This window comes from Mytilinidion resinicola (genome assembly GCF_010093595.1).
Source record: "Mytilinidion resinicola strain CBS 304.34 unplaced genomic scaffold BDZ99scaffold_3, whole genome shotgun sequence".
Classification (NCBI taxonomy): Eukaryota; Fungi; Ascomycota; class Dothideomycetes; order Mytilinidiales; family Mytilinidiaceae; genus Mytilinidion; species Mytilinidion resinicola.
In genome coordinates this window covers 510,441-529,186 of record NW_022985439.1, presented here as the reverse complement: position 1 = coordinate 529,186, position 18,746 = coordinate 510,441, and the positions used below count along the sequence as shown (strand labels likewise).

The 18,746-nt window shown below is 51.4% G+C and overlaps 8 protein-coding genes across 8 annotated transcripts; 4 read left to right on the top strand and 4 right to left on the bottom strand.

Moving 5' to 3' along the window:
* Positions 1 to 232: 232 nt before the first annotated feature.
* Positions 233 to 1,902, top strand: BDZ99DRAFT_566605 (PLP-dependent transferase). The gene is made up of 3 exons (XM_033727603.1): positions 233 to 453; positions 508 to 965; positions 1,057 to 1,902. The coding sequence occupies exons 1-3, from the start codon at positions 421 to 423 to the stop codon at positions 1,787 to 1,789; spliced, it is 1,224 nt and encodes a 407-aa protein (XP_033581612.1). The 5' UTR covers positions 233 to 420; the 3' UTR covers positions 1,790 to 1,902.
* Positions 1,903 to 2,042: 140 nt separating this feature from the next.
* On the top strand, positions 2,043 to 4,206 carry BDZ99DRAFT_566604 (MFS general substrate transporter). The gene is made up of 4 exons (XM_033727602.1): positions 2,043 to 2,411; positions 2,473 to 2,573; positions 2,623 to 3,632; positions 3,688 to 4,206. The coding sequence occupies exons 1-4, from the start codon at positions 2,145 to 2,147 to the stop codon at positions 4,029 to 4,031; spliced, it is 1,722 nt and encodes a 573-aa protein (XP_033581611.1). The 5' UTR covers positions 2,043 to 2,144; the 3' UTR covers positions 4,032 to 4,206.
* An 822-nt stretch (positions 4,207 to 5,028) lies between these two features.
* Positions 5,029 to 5,688, bottom strand: BDZ99DRAFT_181586 (uncharacterized protein). The gene is made up of 3 exons (XM_033713059.1): positions 5,574 to 5,688; positions 5,343 to 5,502; positions 5,029 to 5,245 (listed from the first exon to the last, which is right to left on the bottom strand). Exons 1-3 carry the CDS (start codon positions 5,579 to 5,581, stop codon positions 5,138 to 5,140), a joined length of 276 nt encoding a protein of 91 aa, XP_033581610.1. The 5' UTR covers positions 5,582 to 5,688; the 3' UTR covers positions 5,029 to 5,137.
* A 108-nt stretch (positions 5,689 to 5,796) lies between these two features.
* Positions 5,797 to 6,498, bottom strand: BDZ99DRAFT_485288 (uncharacterized protein; the record flags this gene model as incomplete). The annotated part of the gene is made up of 4 exons (XM_033722699.1): positions 5,797 to 5,825; positions 5,913 to 6,059; positions 6,158 to 6,258; positions 6,344 to 6,498. The coding sequence occupies 4 exons, from the start codon at positions 6,496 to 6,498 to the stop codon at positions 5,797 to 5,799; spliced, it is 432 nt and encodes a 143-aa protein (XP_033581609.1).
* A 390-nt stretch (positions 6,499 to 6,888) lies between these two features.
* BDZ99DRAFT_458642 (uncharacterized protein) lies at positions 6,889 to 7,950 on the bottom strand. Its single transcript, XM_033718959.1, has 3 exons — positions 7,656 to 7,950; positions 7,441 to 7,606; positions 6,889 to 7,377 (listed from the first exon to the last, which is right to left on the bottom strand). The coding sequence occupies exons 1-3, from the start codon at positions 7,700 to 7,702 to the stop codon at positions 6,967 to 6,969; spliced, it is 624 nt and encodes a 207-aa protein (XP_033581608.1). The 5' UTR covers positions 7,703 to 7,950; the 3' UTR covers positions 6,889 to 6,966.
* Positions 7,951 to 8,056: 106 nt separating this feature from the next.
* On the bottom strand, positions 8,057 to 9,552 carry BDZ99DRAFT_494584 (family A G protein-coupled receptor-like protein). The gene is made up of 3 exons (XM_033723321.1): positions 9,258 to 9,552; positions 8,695 to 9,201; positions 8,057 to 8,638 (listed from the first exon to the last, which is right to left on the bottom strand). Exons 1-3 carry the CDS (start codon positions 9,432 to 9,434, stop codon positions 8,438 to 8,440), a joined length of 885 nt encoding a protein of 294 aa, XP_033581607.1. The 5' UTR covers positions 9,435 to 9,552; the 3' UTR covers positions 8,057 to 8,437.
* Positions 9,553 to 10,990: 1,438 nt separating this feature from the next.
* Positions 10,991 to 12,568, top strand: BDZ99DRAFT_566601 (membrane zinc transporter). The gene is made up of 4 exons (XM_033727601.1): positions 10,991 to 11,285; positions 11,339 to 11,454; positions 11,506 to 12,349; positions 12,401 to 12,568. Exons 1-4 carry the CDS (start codon positions 11,126 to 11,128, stop codon positions 12,430 to 12,432), a joined length of 1,152 nt encoding a protein of 383 aa, XP_033581606.1. The 5' UTR covers positions 10,991 to 11,125; the 3' UTR covers positions 12,433 to 12,568.
* Positions 12,569 to 12,833: 265 nt separating this feature from the next.
* On the top strand, positions 12,834 to 18,251 carry BDZ99DRAFT_566600 (ATP-dependent bile acid permease; the record flags this gene model as incomplete). Its single annotated transcript, XM_033727600.1, has 7 exons — positions 12,834 to 13,157; positions 13,367 to 14,022; positions 14,075 to 14,401; positions 14,468 to 14,555; positions 14,678 to 16,204; positions 16,302 to 16,717; positions 16,827 to 18,251. The coding sequence occupies 7 exons, from the start codon at positions 12,834 to 12,836 to the stop codon at positions 18,163 to 18,165; spliced, it is 4,677 nt and encodes a 1,558-aa protein (XP_033581605.1). The 3' UTR covers positions 18,166 to 18,251.
* Positions 18,252 to 18,746: the final 495 nt, after the last annotated feature.

Below are 18,746 nucleotides of genomic sequence, written 5' to 3'. Positions count from 1 at the left end.
TGAGGCTGTTGCGGGGAGACGCAGCGCTCAATCATCACCTCAGTTGTCCGTGGCACTGCCCGAAGCCAAGGCCGATCCGTCGGCCGCGAGTTCAGCCCACAAAGGCAGCTGATGCGACCCCAAAGGACATCCAGCCGAGCATGTGCGGCAGGGCGGGAGAGCCTTGCCGACGTGAATGTGCTACGCTGATGCGTGTTGCGAGAGCCATTCACCGTGCGTTGACTGCAGCATTCACGTACCACTAATCATAGACGGCTGATTGGGACGGCCAAGCGGCACATCGCGCCCTCTCGTTGACATTGGCATTGGCATCTTTCCATGCGGATCGGTCTCAGCACTGCTCCTTCACGCCTATAAGGTCCAGCCCTGCCTTGTCAGTTATCCCAGTAGAAAGCAGTAACTCTCCTCCACATAGCCAGCATGGTGCAACTCGAGCCCTTTGCCGTGGAGCTGGTAGGTGGTTCCATGGCATTCCACATCTGATAATAGGAGACTTACCACGTGCAGTGGATGGACAAGTACGAAACCGAAGCCAAGTACCAGCTCGCCGAGACGTGCTGCGCGTCCATCTCGATCGACGACTTGAAGACCTTCTCAGATGACAAGTCTGCTGAGGTCTTGCAGTTGGCACGGAAGTTGACCTATGGGTCCATCCGGGGCTCCGATGCTCTGAGATCCAACCTTGCCAGACTCTATTCTTCCAGAGGCGGCTCACCACTGTCCCCGGAAAACATCCTGACGACGCCTGGAGCCATCGCCGCAAACTACCTGTACTTCTACTCACTGATTGGCCCTGGAGATCATGTTATATGCCACTATCCCACGTACCAGGCCCTCTACTCCGTGCCCGCCTCTCTCGGTGCTGAAGTAGATCTCTGGCACGCGAGGCCCGAGAAGGCTTGGATACCAGACATCGAGGAGCTCAAGGCTCTCATCAAGCCAAACACGAAGCTCATTGTCATAAAGTAGGTCACGTGACTTCACTCTGAAGTAGCCCTGGAGCAGCACTCTCACTTCATCCCTCTTGGGGGCCTTTACTCACACATCTCGAAACAGTAACCCCAACAATCCCACCGGTGCCGTTCTGAAGAAGTCACTCCTCAAGAAAATCATTGAAGTAGCAGCCAAAGACGACATGATGATTCTCAGTGACGAGGTCTACCGTCCAATCTTCCACTCTATCACTCCTGTGGAGTCCGAATTCCCTCCGTCAATGCTGAATATGGGATACAGCAAAGTCACGGTAACAGGCTCCATGTCGAAGGCATATGCCCTTGCAGGCATACGTGTAGGCTGGATGGCGTCTCGAGACCAGAACATCATCGAAAAGGTTGCGCATGCGCGGCACTACACGACGATATCAGTCAGTCAAGTGGATGAACAAGTGGCGGCGTTTGCTCTAGATGCGAACACGGTCCATAATTTGCTTGCCAGGAACATCCAGCTTGCAAAGAAAAACCTCGAGCTGCTAGAGAAGTTTGTCAACAAGCATGACGATCTGTGTCAATGGGTCAAGCCTCTTGCTGGGACCACGGCTTTTGTGAAGTTCCACAAAGATGGGTCCCCGGACAGCCCTATAGACGCAGTGGAATTCTGCAAGCAGCTACTGGAGAAGACGGGGGTAATGTTCGTCCCTGGAGATGAATCCTTCGGCAAAGAATTCTTGGGATATGTGCGGATCGGGTACGTCAACGACACGGAAGTAGTTGAGGAAGGGTTGCAGAAAGTGAGGCAGTTCATCAAGAAAGAGTTCGACAACCTGCCACTCTCGGCGCAGAAAAGCACATAGTCGCAGCATATGGGGGAAGCACTGTATATAACCAAACAATTTTTTGAGAGACTGCAGCGCGTATAGCGTCGTCCTACGGCATCAAGATGAAAACGGTATTGTAAAGCCGATCCTTCTATGCACACTAAGGCAGCTCCGAGCGGATCCACAGTGAAGCCGATGATAAGCTTTCTCAGTGATGCTGCAATGCGGCCAGCGGTTGGCGTCTTCGTCGGAGATATGCCACCCGCTGGTCCCGAACAAAGGCTTCACTGCGTGTACCTGACTATCTATATGATGCCGTGAACCGCATTGCAGCTTGCTTCATGCAAATTTAGTTTCCCTGAAGTCATCGATTTTCCGCCATCACCCCACCATGCAGAACGGCAACTCCACGTTTCACACCGAGACTTCGCCTTTGCTCCCAAAGCCAGACCAACATCGAAATCTATCGACTCACCCCGTAGACGCAAGTGCTGGGCTTGTGCCTGAGGGCGCAGACCCTTATGACGAGACCTATGAGGATGGAAGTGATGTCGAACGCGAGGCCGGCGCTGGCGAGGCAGTCCCGCCAAAGCAGTACGAGGGCCTCCCCGACGTACAGAAGAAGCTGAAGTACATCATCCCCGCGATAGCAATCGGAGTAAGTATATCTAGCTATAAAGATGCTGTGGGGTAAACTAACGTTTCTTCCTTGTGCCCAGATCTTCCTGTCCGCTGCCGACCAAACCATCATTATATCGACTTACGGTATCATCGGCACAGACCTCAAAGCACTTAATAAAACCTCCTGGATAGCTACATCGTGCGTACCTACGTGCAAATCTTTCTAGCTTCGAGTAACTAAGAATTAGATACTTCTTAACTCTGACCTCTTTCCAACCCCTATACGGGAAACTATCAGACATCTTCGGTCGAAAGCCATGTCTCCTATTCGCGTACGTGGTATTCGGTCTCGGCTGTCTGTTCTGCGGCTTGGCACGGAATATGAGCCAGCTCATCGCAGCTCGTGCCTTCGCGGGTATTGGAGGCGGCGGGATGACTACCGTCGTCTCGATCCTAATGTCTGATGCTGTGCCACTTCGAGAGCGTGGGAAGTGGCAAGGGTACATTAACATCATTTTTGCAACTGGTGCAGCCTCAGGCGCTCCACTTGGTGGCATTCTCGCCGACTCCATCGGCTGGAGGTGGCCCTTCATCCTCCAGGCGCCGCTCTGCCTGGTTGCGTTCACTGCCGTCTTTTTCGTCCTCAAGCTTCCCAAGCAGGAGAGTAGCCATTGGAAAGTCAAGCTTCAAAAAATCGACTTTATTGGAGCGCTCGTCCTCATATTCGCTGTCTTCTCATTACTGCTTGGGCTAGATCGGGGGAGCAACCTTGCCTGGAAAGACACCATCACGATCGTTTCTGTCGCCGTGTCTATACCCCTCTTCATCCTTTTCGTCCTGGTTGAGATGTTCGTAGCCTCACATCCTTTCGCCCCAGGCCACATAATCTTTGACCGTGCACTCTTCGCATGCTATCTCTGTAATTTTTTCTCCTTCAGCGGCTGGCTGGCGGCGCTGTTCTACGTCCCGATGTACTTTCAAGTCGTCGACGGCATGTCAGCTACCCAAGCTGGATTACGCCTCATACCGGGAGTTCTATGTGGCGTTTCAGGATCCCTATTCGGAGGGTTTTATATGCAGAAGACAGGGAAGTATTACTGGATCACAGTCATTGCCTACTCCAACTTGGTGCTCGGTCTGGGTCTAGTCTTTCTATTCGCGGGCATGATTGTCAATTCCACCATTGGCATCATTCTAGGTATGATGATTTGCGCCTTTTCGAACGGCATCGGCGTGACCACTACCCTCATTGGCCTAAGTAAGTCATTCCCACGCATTGAGCTCACCGCAACCTTCAAATCTGACAGTTTTAGTTGCCAACTCCGATCAAGCCGACCAAGCAGTTGTAACAGCATGCTCATATCTTTTTCGCTCTCTTGGTAGTGTATTCGGAGTCTCTATCTGCGCCACTGCTGCAAACCAAGTCCTGCGCCTCAATCTAGAGAACGCACTGAATAGTGGCGAAGATGCTGCTGAGATTGCCCGACGGGTCAGACAAAGCCTGGCATATATCAAAACCTTGGAACCCGGTGTCAGAGAGATCGTAAGAGACTGTTATGGAAAGAGCACACGGGCGGCATTCACAGTTAGCATTGTTCTTGTTGGCGGTTCAGCGGTCTTTGCGTGGTTTATCAGGGAGAAGAAGCTGACAAGATAAGACTATTAAAGACCGCAATGAAGGCAAAGGGAGAAGTGGTCAAAACAGGCGCAGTTTACTTGATAGAATATCTCTTTGATTTAGCAAGCACAAGATCGCGTTGTTTCAGTAGAAATAATACGGAAAGCATTTCGTATATAGATATATCTAACATCACCCATAAAAGCCAAATTGCAACTTTCAAATCACCCGCTCCATACCGCAAGCCCAGGGGACGTATAGTTCGCCAGCACACGATAGTAAAGATTAATCATAAGCCCCGCCTCCGTCGGTTCACAGGCCCCTAAACAATCAAGCGGGGCATGGAAAAGGCGGCACACTAATTCTAGAACAAGCTGTCTCATGTGTACACCTGTCTGCCACTACTTGGGTTGCTTCAATGTATTTTCAGGAATTTAAAGAAGATAAATGCTCTTCACCTTGGGCTATGTGGAAACTTGTTATAACACTTCCTGCAGTGGTAAACAGGTGTACACACGGGCAGAGTACTTGATGAGTGTGCCACTTTTTTCGTGCCTAGCGTGACAATCAACCAAAGGGCCCTGATATTTAATATGCTTCTCGAGTCTATTCATGTGGAGTCCTAAATTGGGTTTAGGGCTTTTATGATTTGCTGAACTCGTTTTGCTTGTCTCCTGTGACAAGATAACGAACGAGCCGATGAATGTATTCAGATATTTTGCGTAGTAAGTTAATAGATTATATGATAGCAAGGAGAAATATATAGGACGAGCTTAATTACCACCCCCCTTTTCTCTCCGTATCACCCCCCTTTCTCTTCGTATCACCCCCCTTTTCTCTTGCTATAAAACCCCCCCTAGATTTAGCTTAGCTCCGGCCTGTAACAACTTTGTCTCACCAATTAGAAGCAGAACCACTAGGCTTTAATACGGAATCTACGTTAACCCGCGTGACCTCACCACCTACTATACCCCTCTAGCCCTGTGCCACTAGGACTGCCACGCATTTATAGAGGAGAGCATAAGGTCTACTACCTTTCTGGAAAGGGCCTCTATCTACTCCTAAGGAGGTAGTTTATAGTTAAGGCCCTGGCATAATAGCAAGCTATTTAGTCTAAATGCTTCGCTATCTAGGCACGTTCTGTTCTAAATATAATGGCAGGTGGCAGGCTGGTATATAGCTATTAGTTCACTCTCGTGGTGTTGCAGATTTAAAGCTTCGAATTGGTGGGACAAAGTTGTTGCGGGCCGGAGCTAAGCTAAATTCAGGGCGGGTTATGGCAAGAGAAAAGGGGGGTGGTAATTAAGCTCGTCCAATATATAAGCTTCGAGTGAAGCTTGATTAGCCCACCTTCAGACTGTCGGCAGCGATCAAAGCCCTGTGCCGCATGGTAGAAAGCTGGGTCCCAGTTGAAATTGAAACATTCAAATAGCCATTGATCATATATTCTGACCATCTGCGGACACGCACGCACTCACATGAAAACCAAAGTACTTTATCCGTGCACGCGCTGGCACAACTCACAATATACCATAACAGTTTGCCATTGGGTACACGTAAGCTAGCCACGGCTTCGAGCACTAGCACATTCTGTAGTGGCCTCAAGGAGAATGGTTCAACTGCTCGTGCTCCGTAGATGCATGCCGCAAGTCCAGGCTCCTTGATTCCTCATCTCATTTATCCCAAAATGAATGTTGACTCGGGTATCTGACCATGTTGTTTACAGACGCCGCTCTGGCCGAATGCTCACTCATGTACAGATGAGATGTTTGCTACTTCGTGATCGCTCGACGTCGGCGAGGCTCTAGGCGTCCTTGACAGGGATTTCATCCTCTACATGAAGTCAGTTACTGTTTCAGCAGCATGAATGGCAAGGTAAAGCCAGTAAAACAGCGGGTATGATTGTAGCAGGCTATGTACCTTCCAGAATGCCCTGCTTCACCAAATCCTCCGGTTTGGGCCTTCCTTGCAGGCCCTTCTCGAGGCTGTTCGCACGCATATGGCGCTCAAGTTCGCGTTGATGGCCTTGAAGAGCAGGGGCAGCGTTCGAGTCTGGGAGGATGTTGCCTGTGATCGCGAAGAGTGTCAGAATGAGGTTTGAAGCGTATACAACAGGTCAGATTCGGGGGAATCGGGGGGCAATGCAGGCGAGAAGTAGTACGTACGCTCAACCAGCTCGTCTCTCTCGGGCCTCTGAGACAGTCCCTTCTTCAGATTGTCAGTCGCACGCTGTCGCTCGAGCTCCAGCGCCTTGGACTGCAGCGCCCTGTCACCCAAAAGCTCGGTCAGCCAGTGTTCTTTGTTCAGAAAGGCAGCACACATGAGGGTTTGCACGCTAGAGGTAAACATACGGTGCAGCCGTAGTATCCAGCAGGATATGTCTATTCTTCAGATCCTGAGCTTCCGGACGATGCTGCAAGTGCTTCTCGAGCGAGTTGCGGCGAAGGACACCGGCACGGACGGGTGAGATGGGGGTGTGGTCGATGGGCGAAGCTTCTTCAGCCATGTTGAGGGTTGTCGCTTTGAGTTTGGCGGCGCGGGTGGTGTGGGAGAAGGTGGTGGAGATTACGAGCGAGAGAAGGCTTTATGGCATCAGTGGTTGTAGCTGGGAGCTGGCTGGTGGTGAGACGTGCTGTCCACCGGGGCAGCTCCTCTACCACCTGGGCACCTGCGGGGGAAACAAGCCACTCCCGCCCTGCAAGCGGCGTCGCGCGGCCAACCACCATTCGGCCCGTGCCAGGTGACGTCTCGCGATCGGCGTGACATTCACTCCAGGTCATCCCGACTGTGACCGCGCCAGGAATACGTGCTTAGAAACAGAGACACTTCCAAGGTTTCGATTGCCTGGCATGCCTGGCCAACCACACGGTTCAGTTCAAGAGCTTACAAACAAACAGCATCAATGCACGAGACGTGTCTCCTCTAAAAGACTAGCGATATCCTATGTACCCTATGAAATGAGCAACATAAGGACTTATAGCAACCCAGACGTCTCGCACGCGGTCTCTGTCATGACTGACCAGTATTCCTCCGTCACCGTCGCCGTGCAAGGGGTCAGTACCGGGCCAGGCCCAAAGGCAAACGTCTCCAACGCGCAGCCTCCACAGTCCGTATATGTGGTTGTTGTTGACGTGCCCGGGTACTCATGGCATACGCCCTCGGTGAAGTTCTCGTCCATCATCTTGGGGAACACGAATTGGGTGCACGTGGGAGCTGGAGACGCGGCCGTGGTTGAAGGCTTGTCCTCTGGCGTGAGTTCCGCCTGAGGCGTAGGAGTGGGCGTGACTGATGCAACGCCATCCATCAGCTCCGTTGGCCTAGACGCTTCGCAAGAAGTCTCAGTCACATGGGCGACGCCTTCAATAGTCGTAGATGCTCGGCAGGGCTGTGCATGAGGGTCAGCTATCAGCCCAAAGGTCTAGATACAGCACTCCAATAGTACACTTACAAGTCCAAGGCCGTAGTACTTTGTTGTAAGCGCACATCCACCGCAGTCGATGTATCGAGTCCATGTCTTTGTCTTAGCGTAAAAAGTGCAGTTGGTCTCAAAGGATGGCCTCTTCCTGGTGGTAATCGTACACGTGGAGTCTGCGTCTGGGAGAGGCGAAGGCCACCTGTGCATGATTAGAGCCTTTTCCGGTACTTGCAGCAGCGTCGACTTACGCAAGCCCGAGCAGCGCCATGGAGGCAACGAGCAGGCTTCTCTTCATTGCGTGATATAAGCTGCTTGAGAATCTTCACAGCTAGTGATGTATGGTCTCTGCTTTCTGATGTATCGGGAGCGTTCAAGACGAGCAAGGAGCGATGAAAACAGTCGTTTTCTTAACCAAGGTTGGAAGGTCTGGCCGGCCTTTGGTACAGTATCAGGCCATTAGTCTGGTTCTTTTGGGAGCATTGACAACAAACCTAGCTTTTAAAAGTTTATAGGAGTATCCCAAGTAGTGGTAAACGAGTGTGCACAGGCTTATAGCTTATCACTGTAACCTTCAAATAGAGATCGAATTATAGGTACTTACTCCATAGAAGCTGTCTACACGCGCGTCAGGATTTCAATTTCTAGGTAAGGGGGGACCTCGCTTGGGTTGTACAGATCAGCCGAGCCATCTACAAGACTTACAGTGGTGTGTTACCCTGCTCACTATGGCACAACAATATATCCACAGCTTGAAGCCGTGAACTAGGACACTTATGAGAATATGCTCCTGGATCCCAATTTAAGACACGTGCGAGTGATGTTATTACTCTCGCTTCTTATGTTGATGGGAGACGCGTAAGCATACTTAATATTCATTGCACAATTAATCTGTAAACCTTATGGCCAGTATGAAGAGAGTAAACACTCCAAACACTAAGCCCCCTCAACGCTGTATCAATCAGAAACTGCTTTTACTTTTTCCAGTCTGTGCTAAGGGAAAAGCCCGGGTCCTCTAGGCCGTGACCGACATTCAGGCACCGTCCTCATCATTGAGACGAAGCGCACCCTCGCCGCCGAGGCCATTGGACCAAAACCCGCCAAGGTCGATGTCTGTCTCTGGCAATCTGGCATGGGTGATCAAGAGCCAGGCGCCGAACACTGGCTTGGCAAGAATATCCAGAACAGCGTAGGCGATGATCTCCGAGTCTACAGACATCTTGCGAGAGCCATCCTGTAATCATATTTAGTACATTTCAAGATGCAGAGCAAACCGTGGAGACCACTTACCGAAATGCCCCAGACAATTGGATAGAGAGTCCAGATGATGACAGTGAAACCTGCAATCGCGATGAAGAACTTTCCAACCTTAGAGCCCTTGGCCTTCGAAGTAACGCGCCCATTAATAGCTAGATGCCAGACAACGACCAGATATGCAATGCAGGCAATGGTGTACCAACCCCACTTCTGAGGCGTTCCCTCGGAGCCAAAGGCAGCGAAGAGGCCCGTAAGGATCATAATGACATCGGCAACAACAGCCATGAGCAAGTGTGCGCCGTTGAGACCGGCGAGAAGGCCAAGGTCGATGAGGAGGAGCGGCGTGGTAACGCTCCAATCAACGTATCGGGCCCAGAAGACCTGGCGGTAGACGTCGTGGAAAGTGTCGGGGACATGGTGGTGAGATTCGCGGACCCGGATGTGGTTGTAGCTGATACCATGGCCGGTTGCCATTGCGAAGTACGATATGGAAGCGAAGATGGTGATCATGGTTGTCAAAACGTAGTAGAGCCGTTTAGACTATTGGTGATGTTAGTGCTGGACAGCGAGGCCAATGCCGAATGATGGGACCGTACCACAGGGACCCGCCAGGACATGCCCGCAAATGCTATGGAGGCAATGATCATGATCACGAAGACGACCCATAGTGTCCGTGAGCCAGATTCGTGGACGTGCTGGTACTCGGGGCGGTCTGGGACGACGCTGGGGATTGGAGCAACGCTAGTCTTCATGGCTTGGATGGGATCAATCATGATGCTGAGGTTAATTAAGGAGAAAGAATTTGGGTTAGAGACAGCCCGCGCGAGGGTGCACAGCCTTTATAAAGGGAGGAACTTTAGGCAGCTGCGGAGAAGCAGGAATGATGCAGTGGGGAGGTAGCTACTAGCGGCAGGCATTGCTCGGAAAGAGCTTATAGATGCGAGTATCTTGTACGTCATGTAAGAGAGCTTGTGACTCTGGCCGCCGCGTCTGGCTAACCGTGTTGATTTCATTGGATGAGTGGCGAGGAGTCTTCACGGAGCCTCTCACACTACTTTACTAGCTCGGGAGCTGGTGGAATTCGGCTCCGCGCCGTTCATGTAGATGCTCGAGCTGTGTATGATAGCACAGAAGAGAGGCTCGGATCAAGCTCGCTGGCGGCCAAGCACTTCTCCATCACGACTCGCGCTAAGTCCAACGTTGCGGCGCTGTCGATGACGGGAGCAGATTGTCGAGATTGCCATGGCGGCAGATCTCCGATCTCGATGACGTTCCTGGCCGTCACGCGTCTTCCCCGCATTTGGGTTTCTTGGGTCCTAGCCACTGATGGCGGAGTTGCACTTTGTAAGAGGCCTTCTAAGATTGGATATGGCCGCTCTTATACAATGGAGCCTCTACTTCGGAGATTAAGATGGTACGAGTTGGGACGCAGTTGAGCCTTCGTCGCCCTGTTCTCTGTGCGTGTTAGCTAACAAAGTACTTGGTAGAACTCGTCCTGGAGCCTTCCCACCGGGCCTTTTCCCAATCATCGCAAATGTCTGCCAGTCTGGTGGACACACTCACCAAGTGCTCTGCCCGGGTGTACAGCTGTCTGCCACTGCTTGGGGTACTCCAATGCATTTCGGGAATCCGAATGAGATAGAACCCCCCTTTCGCCTTGGACTGGGTGGAAACTCGTTAAAGCACCCCAGACAGTGGCAGATAGGAGACAGCTTGCTCTAGAATGGAGTGCCACTTTTCCTATGCCCTGCGTGGAAGGATAGACGAGAAACACAGGAGCACCCTGCTCGGGTGTCTCTCAGTTCTCAGTCCTGTCTTGGCGGGGCGAAGTGGCATGTCGCCGACGAGGCTGAAGATTGCGGGCCCGGTGAAGCAAAGCCGAGTCGAAGGCTGGCGCGACAGGGGAGGGCATCCTGGCGTGCTGACGAAAGAAAACGACGCCCTTCGCTAGAAGCACGCAGCCGAGTTCGAGAACTACCCTCTGGCTTCGGGACCTTGGAAAGGCCTTGTGGCACCCTTCAATCCAGAGCAGACTACAAGGCGTCTTTGTGCCAGTTGTCTGCTGCTCTGGCCCAGCAATGGCCTTCAGGTCCCTGGAGTTATGCGACAAACGGCCACGCTGGGAACGCAGGCTGCCCGCGGTGGTGGACATCATGGTACTCAACACCAAGCTGCCATTTGTCCTTGCCGGCATGAGCCACGCTCCCCCAAGCGCTGCAGCTGTCTCCGCCGCCGCACTCTTGCGCTTGATGCTTGCTGACGGGCCAGCAAAAAACTCATCAGGGTGCTCATCAGTCGCGCCTTCAATTACTCTCGCTGCAGCCCTCCGCGGCACTCGTCCCCTGCATCTGTCTATATCCTCAAGCGCCCACCCGTGCCACCACCGCCAGTGCAGCCTTTTGTGTCGCCTGTGATTGTCTACCGTGGTACGCCGTGCGCCGTCCTGTACCGCCCACCCAGCGCCATGGACTTTGCCCACGACGTCGCCCGCCTCGTGGCCCGCCAGCAAAGTGACGACGATCTCATCGGAACCCCGGGCCATTGCGACACCTCGAACGAGTTCGACGGCAGGATAGGCCTGCGTGTTTCCGCCGTCTTCGTGATCCTCCTTGGATCGCTCATGGGTAAGGTGTCTGCCGAGCCCATGTTACGCCCTTTCACTAATGCTATTCACCAGGTGCAACCTTTCCGGTCTACGCTCATCGGCACAGAGGCCTCGGCGTGCCCGACTGGGCCTTTTTCGTTACCAAATACTTTGGCTCTGGCATTATCGTTGCCACTGCCTTCATTCATGTAAGTCTGCTACTTCCTCTGCTTGCTCTCATCACTCCTGACTCGGCCTAGTTGCTGGCTCCTGCCAATGAGGCTCTCACAAATCCGTGTCTGACCGGTCCCATTACCAGCTATGACTGGGTTGAGGGCATAGTACTCATGACCATCATCGTCCTGTTCTTCCTCGAACTGATGACCATGCGATATGGAAACTTTGGAGGAGCTCACAGTCACGACTCCGACGGACACGCTCATAGCCACGACGTCGTTCAGACTCGTGGCAGCAGTCACGGGGATGAACTGAGCATCCTAGAAGCGCGAAAGGAAGACGGAACCCTCAGTCCCACTTCCAACCACCACGCCCCTGGAGAGGACCATCTAGGCCACGCGCGCGAACACACTGACAACGCTGATGTCGAGCCTGACTGGCAACAGAAGGGCTTGGCGCCGGAGTCGTACGAAGCTCAGTTGACCGCAATCTTTATCCTCGAGTTTGGCGTCATCTTCCACTCAATCTTTATCGGCCTGACACTGGCGGTCTCTGGCGCGGAGTTCAGGACCCTTTATGTCGTATTAGTATTCCACCAAACATTTGAAGGCCTTGGTCTTGGCTCGCGACTTGCTACCGTACCGTGGCCAAACTCTAAGCGGTGGACGCCCTACATCCTCGGGATTGGGTATGGGCTATCGACGCCCATTGCCATTGCCATCGGCCTCGCGGTGCGCAAATCATACCCGCCAGGGTCCCAAACGACCTTGATTGTCAATGGTGTCTTCGACTCCATCAGCGCCGGGATCTTGATCTACACTGGCTTAGTCGAGCTTATGGCGCACGAATTCATGTTCAGCCCGTACATGCAGAAGGCGCCTATCAAGGTTGTTCTAAGTGCGTTTGGGTTGATGTGTGTAGGTGCAGGTAAGCAACTCCACTCAATACTAAACGTTGCTCATTGCTAACAAGATGCAGGCATAATGGCTCTACTGGGGAAATGGGCATGAGCTTACCCACCCAACGCTTAGACGAGTATACCCGGTGGAACGTTTTGGTTTGAAATCAATACCCTGGAAATGGACATAGATTTTTGATTTTTTGAATTGTGTGCATCTTAGTGTTCTGCAGAGATCTGTTTAGACCATGAGCATGGCTGTCATTTGCCCTCAACAGCAATATAGAATTTCACTCACCTCATTGAAAAATTGTGATTCTGTGCCCGGAGGCCTGCAGATCAACAGTGCATGCACCTACCTAACTGGTCCGGGTTGCCTCTTGGCGGCATTGTTCGTTTGAGTCATCCATTATTGCGTTACGGAAAAGGGCGCAACCAGAAAAACCACATTAAAAAGATGTGTAAATTCACTTTTGCAGTACACAAGCTCAGCACCGTCGAGTTCTATCCACCATGGTGTCCTGGGAGCTGGTAGTTGCTACGCTAGCCCTTGCCTTCGTGGCGATCGCAACTGTCCCGAGTCTCGAAAACCTCACCCGCGTCAAGAACAACCTCACGTGGCCTGGTAACAACAATCTCTACGTCGACAACGATGGGAGTGCGACAGTGGAAAGCCAACGAGACTTCTCCTCGTGTAAACTGCAGCGCGCCGTCCTGTTGCTCTCGTCCATTGCCGCGGCAGCCCTATCCCTCACACTCGCGGTATTGGACACGCGGACGGCATCGAGCAGCGAATTGGAGCACGTAGTGGCAGAATGGCTGAACTTTTCAGCCTATGTGAGTCGCCCGTTATTTTTCGCCTTCTTTCTCTCGAATGCCGACCTCACTGGGCTTCAAGCTCCTCACAGCTGTCTCCTTCCGCACACAGCGATGCCGGTTCTCCAACTGCGTCACTTCAGGTCGTACGCGTTGCGTCCTCTCGCCCAAGACTCGTCTTGTCGTTGAATTCAAGATGCAAATTGTGGTTCAAGCTAACCACATCCTAGGCAATCTTCTTTACCCAGGCTGTCGCTATTGCTCTAACTCATGATCCAGTGAAGCGATACAGGTTCGCTTTCTTAGGAGCTCTCGAACAAGCTGTGCTACTCTCAACCGTCTTCCTGCGGCATAATATCTGGAACACTTCCTCTCATAAACGGGAACTTCTCTTAGCGAATCTGCTATTATTTGCCCTCGGTTTCCTCGTTTGTCTCACGTTTCCTCGCCGGCCCGACGTCTTCCACGAAGGCAAAATCGTGGATCGACAGTGGACAGTGTCGGCACTGAGTCACATGACGTTCTCATGGGTAAACTCGCTCTTAACATTCATCGTATCACATCAGAAACTGGCCGTAGATGATCTGCCTACAATGGACCATAATACAAGAGCCAAAGAGTTGCATGACTCTTTCAATGAAGAAAAACGCACGGCAAAACTCGCAAAGCTTGTCATCATGGCACATGGACCTGCTATCTTGTGGCAGCATCTAATCACAATGATCCTTGCCGTGCTCGAGTTCATGCCTCAAATCTCTCTGTACAAACTATTGCGATCTCTCGAAGCCCAATCGCCCGGAGCAGCCGCAAGCGTGTCTTCCCTCTCTTGGGCTGTCGGATTGGGTTTCTTTCTGCTGCTTAATACTTTGGGTGAGACCTATATGTGGTGAGTGGGACCTTCCAGCGTGCTCCACCTTGTCTGACCATGCTATTCCAAGGTACTCAAGCCGCGCATTCGTCTTCGTGCCGATGCGGATTCAGCTCATGGCGCTGATATTCTCAAAATCTATGAGGCGCAAAGACGTCAAAGGGGCAGAGAAGGAAGACACAGCCACGAAAATCCAAAGTGGAGATTCCGACAAGAATCCAGAGTCTGGGCCACAAGATGATCAAACAGAATACGTCCAGAAAACTCGACAGGGAACGATAAATCTAGTCGGGTTCGATGCCGCGAGAATCTCAGAAACCGCAATTTACCAAAATTTCTTCCTCCTAACCATTCTCAAAATGGCTATGTCTCTTACATTCCTTGCTCTTCTCATTGGGTAAGCTCTTTCAAAACTGAGATACCAACATAGACCCGAGGTCGCTAATACATGCTTGGGTTCTAGATGGCGACCGTTACTCGCGGGTATGGCAGGGCAACTGGTGATCTTTCCGATCACCGGGTATTTTGTTCGAAAGTATACCAATGCGCAGGTACGTTCTGATGTTTCACCAATATCGACGATTGCCCCAGGCCTATGTGTGGTTCCCTCTGCGTTGGGTCACTTGGATTTCATCTAGTGAAAGTGTGTTCGACAAATTCTCACATTGAACAGGACGATCTTATGAAAGCCAGGGACCGAAAATTGGCAATCTTAAACGAGACCTTAGCTGGCATACGTCAGATAAAACTTTCTGCTCAAGAAGACCGTTGGCAGGCTAAGATCATGGCCGTTCGCAATCTCGAACTCGATGCCATATGGACTGGTTTTCGAGCAGATGTTGTCCTCATCTTTTCCTGGCTCACTGGACCCGTGATCCTATCTTCCATATCTATCTCAGTGTACGCAATAATTTATGGAACTCTTTCCGCGTCTGTTGCCTTCACCACCATCAGCTTATTGGGTCAACTGCAGGCCACAATGTCTTGGATTCCGGAGCTCACTACGAACGTAATCAATGCATGGATTAGCCTTGAACGAATTGAAAGATACCTTAATGCTCCGGAGAAAACTAATAACACTGTCAATGGGGATTGCATATCCTTTTCCAACGCGAGCGTTGCGTGGCCATCAGACAAGGATGTAGACGACCAAACCTTCATTCTCAAGAATATCAACATCTCGTTCCCAGCCAATGAGCTCAGTGTAATCTCTGGAAAGACTGGATCTGGAAAAAGTCTTTTGCTCGCTGCTATTCTTGGTGAGGTTGAGATCTTGGAGGGCACAGTTACTGTTCCCACATCGCCTCCGCTGAATGATAGGTATGATGGAACAGCTACATCATCTAATTGGATTATAAAGCCAGCTGTTGCCTTCGTCAGTCAGCAACCCTGGATTGAGAATCGTACCTTCAGGGACAATGTCCTTTTCGGCTTACCTTTCGATGAGAGCCGCTATCAAAAGGTATTATCTGCCTGTGCGTTACACCAAGATCTTCTCCTTCTTTCCGACGGAGACATGACAGAAATTGGCGCCCACGGCATCAATCTTAGCGGTGGTCAACGCTGGAGGATTACACTCGCTCGAGCGCTTTACTCACGCGCAGGGACCCTCATCATGGATGATATTTTCAGTGCCGTAGATGCTCATGTGGGTCTCCACTTGCTAGAAAACGCCATCGCGGGGGAGCTCGGCCAGAACCGAACGAGAATCATTGTCACGCATCATGCAAGCTTGTGTCTTCCCAGAACGAAGTACTCAGTCCACTTAAACAAAGGTACGGTCGACCAAGCCGGCTTAGTGGAGGAACTTCGGGCAAGGGGCAAGCTGGACGAAATCCTGAAAGATGAAGAAGATGCTGTTTCTGATACCGAAGATGGTGATACATTTCCTAATCTTCCCATACATGAACATCGACGAGCCTCATCGTCGGCAAAAACTGAGGGACGATTGAACGGCAGCCATGGAGCCGAAAGACGGCGACATTCTACGATCAGCGCAAGGTCGGACAAAATTGATGACGGAGGGCTTTCCGTCGGACCGAAAGCTATCCCCAAGAAGTTTGTGGAAGACGAGACGACCATGCGTGGGCGTATCTCCTGGGCCGTCTACCGGCGCTACATGTCCGCTGGAGGTGGCTTCTGGTTCTGGGCTATTATCGTCCTGGCTTTCGCTATTTTTGAAGCCGGACTCCTTGGTCAGGTGTGTGACTCTACTTTCTCGAGGATATCAAAAGCCTTGTCTTCAAGAATAACTGAAGCCTTTTGAAGTGGAATGCTAACACACTTTCTACGGACAGTACTTGTGGCTGGCAATGTGGACCGACAGTTACAGTCCAAAAGCCATGATCACGGGACTTTCGAGAAATGCTCCTAGCTACAATATCACGACTCGGCCATTGAAGGCTGTGGACCTCGACCCAGACCTGCGATATTATCTCATAGTCTATATCGGCATCTCTCTGTTGCTATGCGTTGAGGGCGCTGTAAGATATTATGTCGTCTTCAAAGCGTCAACTATAGCAAGCCGAGTCTTGTTCCACGACTTTACGCATGCAGTTCTGCGCGCACCAATCAGATGGCTCGATACTGTTCCCATTGGCAGAGTGCTGAACAGATTTACAACCGACTTTCGAGTCATTGACTCCGAAATGAGTACGGCAGTTGCAATGGTGATCAACTATGCGTTGCGGGTGATTGGTATAACGATCGCTGGGTAAGCTCTTGTTCTTCGTAGTCATTACTTATGATTGAGCGACTCCGAGGACTCTCATGAACTGAGCCTTGCATGATATATATCCATTCGCAACGCTAAGGTTTCACAGGATCATGGTCTCACCATATATGGCTTTCTTTGCGGCAATGCTCATTGGTGTCAACAGTCGATTTGCTCTTCATTTCTTGGAAGGTGCTCGTGAAACGAAACGGTTGGAGAGTGTTACGAAATCACCTATCTTCGACCTTTTCGGCAGCGCTCTGGCTGGTGTGAGCACCATCCGTGCCTTTTCAAAGACTGATGTGTACATCGCGGACATGTTTGCAAAGATCGATAACTACGGGAGCTCTCTGTGGTACATGTGGGTTTTCAACCAGTGGTTAGTATTTCGACTAGGACTGCTTGGAGCAGCTTTCAGCACCGCCATGGCATTGCTGTTGGTGTCGATGAAGTCTCTCGGAGCACCACTCGCCGGGTTTGCGTTGACCTTTACGCTCCAATATTCCATGGCTGTGATGTGGGTTCTGAGGCAGTATAGCACTGTGGAGTTGGGCATGAATGCTACTGAAAGAGTGGTGGAGTACTCCGAGTTGGAAATCGAGAGTCAAGACGGCGCCGATGTCCCCGCTGCTTGGCCAGCAGAAGGTCGCCTTGAGGTAGAAGACCTCGTCATTGGATATGCGCCAGACTTACCCCCGGTGCTGAGGGAACTCAGCTTCACGATCGAGCCGAACGAACGGATTGGGATCGTGGGGCGGACTGGAGCGGGCAAATCGTCTTTTACGCTTGCTCTCTTTCGTTTCCTAGAAGCTCGAGAAGGGAAGATCGTTATTGACGGCATCGACATATCAAGCATCAAGCTCAGGCTCCTGCGAAGCCGCTTGGCGATCATTCCTCAAGACCCGGTGCTCTTCTCCGGCACCGTCCGCTCGAATTTGGACCCATTCGAGGAACACTCTGATGAAAGACTGCAAGAAGCGCTGCAAAGGGTCCACCTGATCTCTCCACAGCAAGGTGTACCAGAGAGTGATAGTAGGCAAAATGTGAACCCTTTCTCGTCTCTCGACAACCACATCTCAGAGAGCGGTCAAAATCTCTCTCAGGGCCAGCGCCAGCTACTCTGTCTAGCTCGCGCCATCCTGTCACACCCGAAGATACTTGTCCTAGACGAAGCTACTTCCGCAGTGGATAAGGCGACCGATGAGCTCATCCAAGCTAGCATTAGAGATGAGTTCAGGAACAGTACTCTTATTGTGATCGCGCATCGGCTCAGCACAATCGCGGACTTCGACCGCATAATTGTGATGGGTGAAGGGAGAGCAGTGGAGTTTGGATCACCGAGGGAGTTGTTGAGCGGGAAGGGGGTGGGGGCTTTTGAGGAGCTTGTACACAGAAGTGGGGAGGAGGAGTTGCTCAGGAAAATTGTATTTGGGGATGAGCGGGATTAATAGTTACCGAAATATTACAGAGCTAACTTAAGCAATAGAACACTTATCCTAAATTAGTAAAGAAGATAACAAATAAATTAGCTTACAAGATATAATATTGCCGGATATAGACCTAAGAACCCGCCATCAACGAGGCATTTGGAATCGGAAGTGGAACGCAGCCCGCCCAATTTACGCGACCCAACCGATTAGCTACGCTGCCGGAAGCATCATCACAGCTAGCTACACAAACCACGTACGGCGGAGGCGATTGGCTAACATCAAGCGGAGAGGTTCAAATACCATCGTCACAAGACGACCTAGCCAACCAACAGATCCACGCTGAGCAAAGGACCCAGGTAGACAACGGGCAAGCCAAGAAACAACAAGAGGACACCGAGATGAGCCAATGTTAGAACGACCGAACAACCTCACCATTATACAGTATAACGTCCACAAGAACTCAACAACTCAGAAGGAGTTCCTTGAAAAGGCGGAGAACGCCAGCCCGCAACCTATGGTACTAGCCATACAAGAACCGTGGAGGAACCCACGCGGGCAGGGGCAGGGGCACACAGTGCATACAACGCATATAACAAAGT